Below are 15,144 nucleotides of genomic sequence, written 5' to 3'. Positions count from 1 at the left end.
ACACTGCTTCTTAATGTGTATAATTGTTTGATTTTGTAATTACTACAATCTCACTTATGTTATTTCTATTACACTGCAAACCTATCTAATAAATGTATAGGAACTGCTACTCTTACTATCCCACTTATGATTTTAAAAATACAATTTTCATTCAAAGGTATTAAATTAAATTTGCATCATACACAACATATACAAATATACAATTATAGACACTTATCACAGGATATTCAATTTTAGCTGTATCTTAATTTTTTCACTTCTCTTCACTTTACTTTTCATGCCTCTGCTGAGTACAGATGGCCAAATACATTAATAATTAAATCATTTCCATCTGCATTTATTAATCATTCCATTTTAGTATATTTACAGTCTTACCGTTTTACCATAATTCACTCTCCATCTCTTTTTTGTCATCTCAAAAGAATCAGAATCAGTGTGTAAATCCTTAAGCAATCGTCAGTCTGCTTGAAGGCCCAGGAGGCGCTAGAGATGCGCCAGTGAAATATTGTAAAACAGGCTCTCACATGTGCCTCCATCTTGAAAACGTTAAATGTTTCTCAACCCACTCACCACATCTTGAAAATGTATGCGGGGCTGATTGGATTTGCAGCTCTCCTGGAGATTCTGGGACATTGGAGTGCTGGTGTTGTAACTGCCTGTCACACTTTTAACAATGTGTAGGTAAACTATATTCTAGTATAAGTTTAGTTAAAATTTTCACCTCAGTTTTTGTCAGTAGAAGATTGAAAGTCTGTCCTGAAAGCTAAAAGTAGGAAAAACTGTAAAGTTTAAGAAAGTGTATGTATTTGTTAATGGACTTTTGACAGTGGCCAGTATTTAGGATCAGATGTTGTGTTTCTTTCGATTTGCTGTGGTCAATATCTGCTGTTGCTTTATGTGACCCAAATAGTTTGGTGCAATTCTTTACACAGCAGTGGTGTCTATTAGTCTGATTCATCAGCCGGTTTCATTTCGTGGAAACCGTCTGACCTCGCAGCATTAGGGTTTGTTCACCCGATGGTAGGCGCGTACTTTTTTAATTTACCCAATCGCTGCTAGTTGGTTGTTACATATGTAATGCGCCACATCCCGTAAGAAGAAGGGCAATAACGTCTTTCCTCTTGATAAAATTCACCAAATATTCTCTTTATTCCGACTTTAAATCCTTGATCTCGGAAATCGTTGCCAGCACAGAATGTCTGGCTTCATCTACATCCATCTCGACTGCTTTGTTTACTGTTGTGCTGTACCACAAAAGGGACCCAGACAGGTGCTTGAGTTTGCCGTTATGGCTTCACAGCTCTTGGGCGGTGCACAGTCTACAACTTCTGGGTTCTTGCAAACTATCTAGTGTATTCTGATTCCTGACCTAGTCGCTGCAGAGAAATGAAATTAAGCAAAGGCACTAGGTGTCTATAGGATTGATTGTAATACACATCATGGTTTTTCACATCAAAAAGTTTTTTGGAGTGCTGTGAGCTAGAACAGACCTGAAATAATTTACATCTTAAATGGCTGTGAAAAATGGGTGAGACATTCAATCAATTGCTGGGGCTGGAAACGAGGCTCATGAAGCTGGCATGTGTGCTATACAGATTACACAAAACTGACTCTTGTGAGGTTTTAGCCATGTTATAATGTTGTTAGCTCATCAAAAACATATCTGGAGTTGTGTTTTGTGTTGTGTTATTAGTCTGTCTATATCCCCAGAGTTCTACCTTGTGATGTCATGTAGAGGTAGTTTTCAAGTTAACAGCTACATTTTACCTTTCATTCAGTAGAGATTCTAGGGTTGAAATTTTCCAGATGATCCTAGTGAAGGTGTAAGGAGTTTAAAAACACAGTGGAGGGCTTTCTCTATTTCCATATGGCATCATAAGGTGGAGCACTCTTCTCTTCTCAGCCTTAATATGCAGGTTTTGTGTTAAACGTGTCTGAATGAAACAAAACACAACTCCAGTATGTTTGTAATGAGGAAACAACATACACACCAGAATATAGCCTAATATGAGCACTTTAAACTGCACATTGGCTGATGATTATATTTACACTTATGTTTTTTGTCCCAGATCTGAAGAGTGTCCCATCTGACCTGCCCTCTGACGTTGTAAGGATGGACTTGTCCAGGAACTCCATCAGAACCCTCAGGCCCAAACAGTTCCTGCTGTCCAAAGACCTTAAACTGCTCAATCTCAGCAGCAACAACCTGCAGAAGATCGACACAGGTAACAAGTGATAAAATATGCTCATATTCACTCTCTACATTTCGAGATTACTAATGTATTACCATCACCATATAGTGGAATGTAAGTATCCATTTATCTTTTTTCCGCTTGTCCGGGGCTGGGTTGGGGGGGCACCAGTCTAAGCAGGGACTCCCAAACTTCCCCTACTCCAGACACTTCCTCCAGCTCCTCACCCTATCTCTAAGGGAGCAACCAGCCACTCCTTTTGGCCTTTTGGTCAATACCCAAACCTCATGTCCATACGTGAGGGTAGGAGGGTGAATTGACTGGTAAATCGAGAGCTTTGCCTTTCGATTTGTCCGATAAAGCGACCTCAGCACTGCAGACATTGCACCCATCCACCTGTCAATCTTACACTCTATCCTCCAGTGTAAATATATGTCACTTTCATTCATTATTATTTGTATCTAGTTAGTTAATTAGTTAGTTAAACATAAATAAGAATAAGAAAACACCACTTGAATAAATTAAGTGTGTACATAAATATGCCACTTTTTTCTATTCAATATTTAATGCTGAGTGAATGTATTTATTTTAATAAGATCAATTTAATCTAAATTATTTGTTTTAAACCAACATGGACTATTACAAATGAAAACATGACATAATATTGATGTTGACTCAACATTTTCTTTTTTGATTTGATTTGTTTGCAATAACATTAACAACAGCTTTGACTTGTGCAAACACTGACATGTTTTTTCACTAATTCTGTCATCATCAAAATGAGTTAGTGGTGTTTACACAATTCCTCTGGAGAAAAAAAAAGATTATGTGAGAAATTACTTGGGGATAGACATGCTTTAGGTGTATTGACAGCTGCTGCAGGCTGCAGTCTTAACACACGTTTTTTGCTGACACGAGCTGTAATGTTAACAAAGCTAATCAACGCTCCCCTCTTTTTCTGTTCATGTCCATTTAAAACTGTCACACGCTCTAAGCCTGGCCTTTTGTTGTGTTCATAATGTTTCATTCTACAACATGTTGTAAACATCACAGGCGAAACCTGCTGTCCAAAAGCATGTAACTGACAATCTCACAAGAAAACATTTGGTCATTTGATGCAATTTGATCTATACATATTACTACTACACTTACTTACTACCTTCATCAAAACTGAAATACTTGGCAAGCCCAATATAGCCAGGCTGGCGCCATCTAGTGCCTCCACTCAATTTCATTTCTCTCCAGTGACTAGATCAGGAATCGAAATACACTAGACAGTTTGCAAGAACCCTGGAAGTGTGAATCCAGGCTCCAGCCAATCAGCGAAGAGCCATATATTCTGCGTTGGCAAAGATTCCCGAGATCGAGGATTTAAAGCCAGAACAAAGAGAATGTTTGGTGAATTTTATCAAGTGGAAAGACGTTATTGCCCTTCTTTCTACGTTATTTGGGAAAAGCTTAATATACCAGTTAGCCTCATTAGCGGCACATTACATATGTCATGACCAAATAGCAACAGTTGGTTAAATAAAAAAAGTACCTGCCTACCGTCGAGTGAACAAATCCTAACACTGCTAGGTCAGATAGTTTCCACAACGTGAAACCGGCTGATGAATCAGGCTAAGCACAATAGGCTGTAGTGTGTAAAATTTAGAGTCATTAAATCTTCTAATCTATGTACATGACCAAAGACTTAAGCACTAACCAACTAGATTACTACTACTACTACTACTACTACTACTACTAAATGGTAAATGGTCACATTTTTATACAGTGCATTTCTACCTTGAAGGCGCTCAAAGCATTTCACCTCAAGGAAGCACTTGAGGAGGGTTTAGTGTACTACTACTACTACTTTAAGAATAGTTGCTTCTCTACCTTAATGCTTCTCTTACTGCCACTACTACTACTACTTCTACTACTACTACTGCTACTACTGCTACTACTTTAAGAATAGCTGCTTCTCTACCTTAATGCTTCTCTTACTACTGCTGCCACTACTACTACTACTACTACTACTACTACTACTGCTGCTGCTGCTACTCCTACTACTACTACTACTACTACTACTACTACTACTACTGCTGCTGCTGCTACTACTACTACTATTACTATTACTATTACTACTACTGCTACAACTTTAAGAATAGCTACTTCTCTACATAATGCTTCTCTTACTACTGCCACTACTGCTACTACTACTGCTTCAAGATTTGCTGCTACTCTACCTCAGTGCTTTTATTAAACCAATTTACTCTTTCCAAATGTCAACTCCTCTGAACATCTGAACAGTGTACCCTTCTCTCCTGTCAGCTTTCTCACTTTCTGCAGTTACTGGCCTTTTTGTTACCTAAAAGTTTGGACTTTGAAGTTTAACCAATATGCCCCTTTTACATTACCCAGCCTAAACAAAGTAATCCATTATGGAGCTGTCAGGAATTCATTTATCCACTAAACACTGGGGAATTTCGTGTTCAAAAGATCAATTTCACCCAAGCTGCCTTCTTGCCCTGCATACTAATCTCGCTTCAATAAACTGGCACTTTCTTCCGTGTTCCTGTACAAACCCATTATATAAAACTGCCGACTCATTGCTCTTGCTGCTTAATGATCTCTGGGTTAATGTCTTCCTGGCCAAGAGGGAAATCCTTTACCAAACCTTGTACTTGTATTCATTACAGCTAGACACATGTAAACAATCTTCTGGGGTTCGTAACAAATTTTGTGTACTTCCTTAAAGCTTGTTAGGCCAACTGACATATGGACTCAATCACGCTACATCCTTTTAATCATACATATGAAAATGACTCTTGTTTATGTTGGAGTTTCATTCAAGAGAACACCAAGGGAAAGAGACACTGCAAAGACACTCATTTTGGAAGAAGCACTCAATTTTGTTACGTAAGTACAGATACAGGGGCAAAAACTTGTTCCTGTAAAAGTAAAATTATCACGTGAAAAAATCTACTTGAGTAAAACTCTTGAAGTACATGTGTAAAATGCACTTTAAGAGTAAAAAAATAAGTATTTTGCTGAGATTTTTAGAACAAGTAAAGCTTTAAATATAGTGCTTTTGATAAATAAATTTTAAAAAAGCAAATTTCAAGTGAATCAGTTGATTTCTTATTTTTTCTAGCCATTTTGGTGTTTGGTTTGCTCAAAGTTGGGACATTAACTCAAAATAAATGTGCTAAAAATAAGTCACAGCCATATCAGCGAAGTCTCAAGTCCTTTTTACTTTTCAGTCCAGATCTAAGATGTATTGGAGTAGAAAGTACAGGTACACCCGCTCAATGGAGTGAAGTAAAAGTAAAAAGCATCCACTGTCAACATTACTGTCAAAAGTAAAGTATAGATACGTAAAAAAAATTTCTCAAGTACTTTTTTACTTTTTTACCTTCCACTAATGCATTTGAAATACCCGTCATAGATGGTAACGTTGCTTGAATGCTATAGCCAGATGGTTCTACTTTCTAGCACCTAAAAGGTAATGGCCCAGTTGCATGTGATACCCAATTGAAAGTACTTTTCTCCAATTTTCCTATTTTTAACACTTAATTAGCGGTTAAAATTAAAGACGCTCATTTCAAACCCTTTTCATCTGTAACTACTGCTGGTTATCGTAAATGGTTAGGAAATGTTATCAACCAAACGTCTGAAGTTTCTCAGTGAGTCGTGTGATTGGAAAAACTGACATCTGAGAAAGAACATTTCCTTCAGGGATAGCGCGATATGGTTTTTGAGCCGATACTGATACCCAATATTTGTCTTGCTATTGTGGCCGATATTTGCCGATATTATGCTTTATTTATTTGGGGTATAAATTATAGAGCCCATATTACACTATTTTCTGATCTATGTTATAATGTGTTCCCTCATCACAACTGTGCCCAGAGTTGTGTTTTGTTTCATTCACACATGTTCCACCTTGTGATGTCATGTGGTTAAACAAGAAGTATGTCCAGTGTCCAGTGTGTTTTTAAAATGCACACACTCTCACTAGAATAATCTGGATAATTTCAGCTCTCGAGTTACACATTTCTACTGAGCTAAAGGTAAAAGGAGCTGTTAATTTAAAACTACTTGACATCACAAATTGGAACAGAGCATTTGAGCTTTGGACAAACTAATAATAAAGGGTTACTGAAACGTGTGAATGAAACTGCAGGTATATTTTGCAAAGATAACAGCATTATAACATGACTTAAACTCACAAGAGTCAATTTTGTGTAATATAAGACCTTTAATATTTAGATAAGGGGTGTCAAACTCAAATTCAGAGAGGACCAAAATAAAAAACTGGGACTAAGTCATTAGCCAAACTAAATATTGAAAATTTTCAATAACATCTGCATGTTTTCTCTTCTTTCAAGATACGTAAAGTTAAACCTTTTCTTATTAAAATAAATGTTTAATAATAGTTTTGCTTAAACATTGAATCCAGAACAAGCACAGTATAAAATTATATCAAAATTTTAAATAAATAATGTCTCTATAGCCCGTCTGCAGCTGGCAGGCTCTAATACATATTTGATATAATATTGTGGACCAAATATAATTATATCGCAGGCCAAATTTGGTCCCTGGACTTGAGTTTGACGTGAGTTTGATTTAGATGAATCTGATACACTGAGCACAAACTGGGAATGACACATGAGACTAGGGCAGTGCAGATAAAAAAAATTGGTGCCAAATACAGAATAAAAAAATAAAAAAAGATACCGATATCTGGGATTATTCTATTAGTGATAATCAGTATACCATCCCTAATTTCTTTTACCAGAACCCAAAGCATATAACTATACCCAGTCCATGTTTTATTCATATTGTACAAATAAAAACATTAAATGACAAATTCTGTAGAAATCTATAAATACAATAAAAAAGCATGACTTCCTTCATGGCCTTTTCTGAATTGAATTTCATTGTTTTGTTCTTGGTAATTCCCACATTCAGACAATATAATTACTCAGCTCTTTATTTTGATGCGTCTTTTATTTTCATTCTTGCCTTTTACCCTGAGGAATTGCAAGGGCTTATCCAGCTGTTTTTGGTTGGATTATACTCAATTGCTGACTAATGACAAACTCCCCCCCACACACACACAGACACACTCACAGACAGACACACACACACACACGTATCCACCAAGAGTGTTATTAAACTGGCTTTTCATTGTGGAGGCAGCTATAAATGATGGACAAAATGATAAGATTTCAGGGTCAACACTGGTCAGAGGCAGCAACACTCATTAATCAAGTTTGTAAAGGCAGAGTTACTAAAATCCAATGAGGTTCATTTGGTCTTTGGATAATTTATTCTTTTTTCTGATTCTTTTTCAGACCAGAGTTTAATTTGTTTTAATACCTGACAGTTCACAGTTCAGAGTGAACTGTCAGGTATGAAAACAGGTATGAAAACAAACTAAACTAAACTAAAGGGGTAGCAAAACACAGAAATACATGTGTAGTTAATGTGTGAAGACTCCTTTGGATTACAAGCGGAAACATGACAATGCAGTGAGCAATGTACATTTAGCAAGAGAGAATTACTAATAGGTATATAAGCAAAAATTTTACTATTAGTTTGAAGTTTATATATGACAAAACCTGTTGTAATGTAAATTAATTAATCATATAACCCATAATACTGCACATAGCTGTTTCTTTCTTTAACTAAGAAGGAGAATTCACAGTAATTTTAAGGGCATTTTAGGGCAATTGATTAAAACAAGACAATGCATCTTTCGCAATTTAAACTTTGGCTTGAAAAAGACATTAGATCAGTGTTCAGTGTACAGTGTTACCATGTTTGGCATAATTTTCCCGCCCAATTGCTTTTCACAGAAACACGTGTTAAAGGGATTTCAGTCAGGATTTTACCAGCCAATTATTAATTAGCTTCACTGAAATGGCAGGCCTGTTGTTTGAGTCACAGTCTGACACAAACAGAGGATTGGTTTGCATTTCAAGACAAATCTACGGTAGAGGTTGGCAATATTAGAAAAAAAATCTTATAGTATTATTATTTTTTTTAATATAATACCAAAACAGAGACAAAATAATAGTAGTCCAATATTTGTCAGTTATCAGTTATGTAGTTTCTGTACCAGTTTTAGTATAAATTAGTCTGGGTATCTTTTCTGACAACCATATTCTGAAGCTTTTTTGCAAACAGGAATCAAGTATAAACCCATGCAAAACTGTAGTCACGCTTTAATGTATGTCTCTTTTCCTCTCTTCTTGCATTGTTCTTACATTGCATCTTGTGTACGATCTTTCTATTATCCTTAGTTCATCTACCCTCCACAGCAGCAGCAGCACGTGTTACGGATGCCTTTTTAGTGTTGTCATAGCGACAGCCACGTCCTCTCTGTTTATTTGTTGTGGAGACAGAAGCCAAGATCCACACAGAGGAGGGGGCTGGCCCGGGGGCAGATCCATCATTTATCACCTCTGCTGAAGGCTCGTGGCACTCCTCCTTCACAACGAATTTAGAGCTGGAAAAACTGATGAGCTGTGCCAGGGTTTGGGATTTGTTACTCTGCTGTGAGAGATTAGCAGCATGCCCCAGACTGAAACTATAGACTGATGAGGGTCTGACTATTTCAGAAATGTTATGACACAAACTCTCAAATTGGCATCTCTAAGATGTTTAATTTAAAAAGTTAAAAAGTTGGGTTGTGTAATGTTTGCATAAAAGTGTGGTCTTTTTCAGTCATTTTTCAGTCATTTCTCATCTTTGTCAGAGACTCTAAATGAATACTTTAGTTAGAATAGTTTTCGAATTGAATATCTGCTTTATTTATAACATATTCTGGTACATGGTTGAATCAGCGTACTGCAGTCTGAATACTTAGAATACTTTGACTCAGGGTTGCATTAAATTATAGTGCAAACACACAACATAGGATTAAAAACAGCTTTATATTTGTTTCACCGTTGGCTCTGTATTTATTTATCACTGATCAAAGAAGGAAAAAATCACAAATGCACTCACCACAAAATGTAAAAATTCCTTTGATCTTAGCAAAGTAACTGTATTCTCAATAACAATAAATGAAAACGTAACTCTACCAGAATACTCAAAATTATTCAGAATATGTATTTTTGGTACATTTGTCATTGTTAATGTTTGAATTATAGGGTTGACTTTTTTTTTTTTTTTACTTTAAAGGTGTACCATGTAACATTCCTGCGAGAGGGTCTGCCACCTGCTTGTCTCTGTGGAGGTGTTATCGCTTTGCATGAAATGTTCATTAAACTACATTAAACTAACATTAAACTAATCTAATTTCATTGGCTGAGCAGGAGACTCCAGGCCATGTTACAAGTCAGATCCATAGAGAGGAAAGCCTCCAGTGTGAATGCATGTTTTTCAAGGTATTTTTAAGCAATAAAAATGAGCTTAATGGTTTACTAGTTTAATTGTGAAGCATACGCAAAGCAATAACATCTCCATAGAGTCAGACTGGTTACATACCTCACCATTAAGGCTTGGTAAAGTCTTGGCACCTCTCTCGTCACAAAAATGAGTCTGGTTTGTCAAATGTTTTAGAACTCTGCCAGTTTCAGAAATGATTATTTTCTCTTGCTCATTTAGTCCATGGAATTCTTTCATGTGGAGACAAAAACCTGTTTACCGATCTCCCATTACAACTGAAACAAGCAAAATCAAAGTTAACCGCGTTGTTTGTAAATCACCCAGATATTTTGGATGTTATTGGTCACGGTGCCCTTCGAAACCAAAACAGTAGCTGGAAGTAGAAACTAGACTTGTATTTTGAACGAGAAAACCTGAGATTAACACTACTGACTCCTTTTTCTTCTATCTCTGTCACTGATGCAATTTTACCATTACTTTTACTCCAAATGGACAGTGCGGAGGAGGGAGCGTGTCTCTAGAGTGCTCTATGTCCTTCCTGTAATTTCTTCAAACATTTGCCCATCTTTGTAGTCCACTGGCTCCTCCTCCTTCCTCTCCTGCCTCCCTTCTCCTCTTCCGCCTTAACATCAAAGCTGAGCCCAAGGCCAGTGGACAGCATGGAGTCCTCCCTATACAACTCAATCTGCTAACGACGTCTGCAAATGATTAGACCCTGGGTAAACACGTGTGTTGTGTAGGTGAATGTAAAGACTGTAAAGGTGGTTAGTGTGGTCATTGCTCATATAGGCTCTTAAAATGCTCCAAAAACAGCTGTGTATCATTATTATGTCTTATTTAAGCGAAGTGAAGGCCTTGACAAAGAGCAGGTGTAGCTAAACATGGTGTGTAGGTTATGTGTGAAGGCTCCAGGCAGAAACTATACAGTCAACAGTGTAGCAACTTATTGATCTGAGTCAGTTGATTTTGCTATTAGTCTTTAAAATATTCATACAAAATGAGTTTCCTCCATGGAGTGGTTGGGCATTCCTTTAGAGATAAGGTGAGGAGCTCAGTCACAGCAGGAACTCGGAGTAGAGTCACTGATCCTCCATGTTGAAAGGACACGTCCCACTGGTAGGAGGCCCCGAGGAAGACTCAGGGACTGTGTCTCTCGGCTAGCCTGGGAATGCCTTGGGGTCTTGCCGGAGGAGCTGGAGTAAGTGTCTGGGATGAAGGAAGGCTGGGAGCACCTTCTTAAACTGCTGCTCCCATTTAGTTTAACTCCCTGATTAGTTTAACTCACTGATAATATCTTATCCCTGGATGATTCAAACTCATTTAATGGTGGGTAGTTTACTTGTTTATTTATTTATGTGATCCCCATTCTTCCCGGAGTCCAAAACTATGTACAAATAGTTTTTAAATGAATAATCACCAAACTCCAAACTACTAACTTACTTCAAATAAAATACAAAATAGATAAAATGGTACAATGGTGTATAAAACTGTCCACAGATGTGTCCCATGTCTAAAACTCTCTCTTCTCTTCACAGCTGCTTTTGCCGGTCAGCTCTACCTCCGTGAGCTGGACCTGTCCAACAACAGCCTGCATTATTTCCAGTACGGCGTTCTGGAGGACTTGTACTTCCTCCGAACACTCTCCCTGGGCCAGAACCCCTGGATCTGTGACTACAATATCCACTACCTGGTCTACTGGCTCAAGCACCACCCCGGGGTCTCCTACTCCGGCCTGGTGTGCTCAGAACCGCCTGAGTTCCGAGGGTGGAGAGTCGAGGATTATGTCAAGACCTACAACGGGGAGTGTCCCAAAGATAAGCAGACGGATTTGGACATAAGCCCCGGGGTGCAGGGGGGAGAGAATGAGGCGCAGGAGGTGGTGGGGGAGACAGAGGGGCAAGGCCTACCACGACCCATCCAAGAGAAACCAAACAGGATTGAGATTATTAGATTAAATTAGATACGGAGAAATTAGAATCTTTCAATGTTCAAATTTTGACAGTGGGCAATGATGTTGCCTTAGAACGGTGTTTCTCAAAATTTTAAGGGCATACTTCTCAAAATAACCATGTGGTCAACTCGGGACCCCCACGATATAATGAAAATGTTTGCAAGTTACATTTTAGTGGCAAAAACTCTTCAACTTTCATTTGAGTAGTTCACTGTGTTATTTGATCTGATTCTCTACAAAATATTTAGTTCACGGTGCGTTATTTATTCACTCCACACTTCATGGTGATAAGTTACTCATAGTTACTCATAGCCACAGCTGCCTTTGGGTAAACAAAGAGAAACAATCGACCTCTCCAACACACTCACACCATATTTAAAGTGGTAGTTGTGGGTGAAGTGTCTTGCATGACGACACAGTGACAGTTTCCATTAGGGCCACTGCTCCTCCACTATTTTCAGTGGTCTCCTACTGAAGTACTAACCAGGCCAGCCTTGCTTAGCTTCTGAAATTTGACAAAATTGGGCACTGACAAGCAGGCATGACAACTAATAATGAAATAATGTTGGAAGTGAGATTTGTTTTAACAGCTAAAACCTCCTCTAACAATATTGTACCACTTTAAATGAACAGAAATCAGTAGGGCTCTCTCATGGTTCATACAGTTCAACCAGGACTAACCCAAAACTCATTATGTTGACATATTACAAAAGACTCTGTGGAGCCCTTACCACAGTTTGAAAAGCCACCTGAGATACTGTTAATGTGTAAGTTAGGTTTTCTTTTCTGTAGACCTTTTCCCATTTGAGTCTGTATCAGATATTTGAACTTTCTTCTTTACGTTGTTTTTAATCTTTGTGAACTGCAGGTGCTGCTTTTGCTACAACGAAATTAGAATTGAATTCAGGAAATTTTGAGATAGCATTTTTGTTACTGATAAGGTACAGTAGTTTTTGGTCTTGTTTAATATGTTATAATATTGTTGCTCATTTTCTGGGAAATAAAATGGCGTCTATTTTTTCTGAAAGTGTGTTTTGCTCATTCATGATACACCTCGTATTGTCAGCTGCTGCAAAAGTGTTATTCTAGATCTCCAAAATACCAAGTTATGGAAGACTTGGGAAGAATACTTTGAAAATGCATTTATGTACAGAATATCTGCATAAAATTTTATTTTATAACATATTTTGTTATATATCAGAGTACTGTGTTCTGAACAGAATACTTTCACATTGCATTTCATGATATTATAGTTGAAAAACATGACATATTGCATTTAAACAACTTTACGTTTTTTCACCATTTGTTATTTGTCATTTATTTATCACTGATTAGAGAAGGGAAGCACTCATCACAAGAGCAAAACAATCCGTTTACTCTTCCTCTTATCTGCAACATTTTGTGGATCCATTCAAAAGATATAATTTTATAATTAATTACCAATTGCTATGGCAACCGCCCAAAGTTTTCATCTTTCGAGAAGTTCGAGGCCCAACTTTTGTAATTAAATACTGTGACATATTCCTTTGTTCTGAATACCTCCAAATGAAAATGTAACTATACCGATGTAACTCACAATTGGTATAAGTAGACGTTCCTATTTCCCAAAGTCCCGTGTCCCAGTAGATTTATCCAAAACCGGTGATTTGTCCCAGTTTTATACAAGAAATGTCCCAGTTGCCCCTGTGTTTGACCAATCTGATACCAGCCAACAGTAAAGAGAGGAATATATTTAAATTTGTTTAGCTAAAACCATGTTGAAAACTATGCACCTACAGAAGTCCCTCAGATTTTTTACTGACTGTGAGTTGAGAATGGACAATGTTGCGCTCTTTTTATTTATACCAACCATCCCAACCTGGATGTGTCCCAGTTTTTACATTTTAAAATCTGGTCACTCTATCCAAAATCTGTATTTTCAGCACATGCATTTAGTTAGACCAACTTCTTCAGTCTGTCTATAGGTCAAATGGAGAAACTATTGCTTATAATCAATGATGATGCAAACCGCAGTGAACCATGCATCATTTAAACTGGCATTGACTACAAATTACATTTTAGAATAAGACTATTTTATAAGCATTATCTACTTTGGCAAGGCACTGTACGTTTTGAAGCCAGTTCACAATAGCTTTCCTGTTCATAACAAAATATCTGAGGGTCTTTTTAATAAATTAGTTTCATGGCATGGGTTCAGTTGGTATTTCATGCCAGTATCTATTTTGATACATTGGCAGCGGTAGTCAAATTGTTCGCCAGTAAAAACAGAATAAATAGGGAAACGGATCAACTCTCTCTGTGGCCCAGGATTAATTTAATAACAACCAGATTGTTTAAAAATACATTTCTGCCAACGGAGCTTTTACTGTATCCCCTATAATATCCATGCATTCTGGTTGATAAAAGTGAACAAAGTTGGGACAGATGATGATTCAGCACGTGTTTCTTATCAAAAGTAAAGCCAAGTCACCTTTAACCATTTTAAATAACTGTATCTTTAATGTCAGAGAGAAAAAAGTGGTACAGAACAAATGTAATAGCACAACGCCATCTGCTGGTCAAAGCTGGTTTCTGCAGGCTCTTCACATTAAATCGAAAAAACAATACAACGCGGAATCATTGGCAATAATTCACAGTCTTTAGGCAATGTGACATTCAGGGTTTATGAAGCAAGGAGCGGGTGAGTAAGCAGAAAGTCAGGTCACTTAGCGAAAACAACATTTTCTGTATAACATTAAAAGTGCACTGTCCATAGAGATGTTATTGCTTTGTCTGGAATGTTTCGCAGTATGGCTTTCTATCTTCACGGAGACCAAACCGGACCAAGTGACAGGTCAGATCTGTGGAGAGGCGACACTGCTCACAGGCAGAATGTAGGCACTTTTGAGCCATAAAACCACCAGTAATTGAAAAAATTTAAGGTAGAGCTGTCATATTGCAGAACATTCCAGGCAGAGAAGTGACATATCCATAGAAACAAGCAGGTGACGGACCCCTAACCAGAAAGTTACATAGTGCACCTTGCAGATTTATATTAGCAGGCATAGTTTGGCTTCAATATGTTTGGGGACGTTAAACATTATAGCGGCTTTTTAAATGGCACTGAGGAAACTGAGGCGAAGTAGAAAAGCAGTTGAGAGGTTGCATTCTATTTTGTTCATCAAAAAAAAAAAAAAAAAAAAAAAAAAAGGAAGGAAGCCCCAGTATGAGAGTTACGCTTAGATATATACAATGTTAACAGTATTTGCCAGTTTGATTGCTTTATGTAGATGTCCTTGAGATGTTTTACCATAACATATTTAAAGGTGCATTACGTGACTTTTCTGGGGGAGGTCCCACTATCTGCTTGTCTGTAATGAGATGTTATTGCTTTGCTTAGAATGCACTACAGTATTAGACAGGCTGGCCCCCCCTAGTGCCTCCGCTCAATTTCATTTCTCTCCAGCAACTAGGTCAGGAATTAAAATACAATAGAATGTTCGCAAAAACTCCGGAAGTGCAAGTTCAGGCACCAGCCAATCAGCAAAGAGTGATATATTCAGTGTTGTCAACGATTCCCGAGATCGATGATTCAAAGCTGGAATAAAGAGAATGTTTGGTGAATTTCATCAAGGGGAA

At 37.6% G+C, this 15,144-nt stretch overlaps 1 protein-coding gene across 1 annotated transcript in view; it reads left to right on the top strand.

Moving 5' to 3' along the window:
- Window positions 1-12,531, top strand: part of lrrc17 (leucine rich repeat containing 17) — a 33,354-nt gene extending 20,823 nt beyond the window's left edge. Inside the window, exons 3-4 of the mRNA XM_020926656.2 lie at window positions 2,070-2,225; window positions 11,111-12,531. Of these exons, the coding sequence (XP_020782315.2) occupies window positions 2,070-2,225; window positions 11,111-11,535 (581 nt within the window). The 3' untranslated portion in view covers window positions 11,536-12,531. The remainder of the gene's footprint in view (window positions 1-2,069; window positions 2,226-11,110) is intronic.
- Window positions 12,532-15,144: the final 2,613 nt, after the last annotated feature.

The sequence above is a fragment of the Boleophthalmus pectinirostris genome, unplaced genomic scaffold (genome assembly GCF_026225935.1).
Source record: "Boleophthalmus pectinirostris isolate CB_2022bp ecotype Guang Dong unplaced genomic scaffold, ASM2622593v1 HiC_scaffold_18, whole genome shotgun sequence".
NCBI classification, from domain to species: domain Eukaryota; kingdom Metazoa; phylum Chordata; class Actinopteri; order Gobiiformes; family Gobiidae; genus Boleophthalmus; species Boleophthalmus pectinirostris.
Note: the sequence above shows the minus strand (reverse complement) of the source record. Positions and strands in the feature narration are given on the sequence as shown.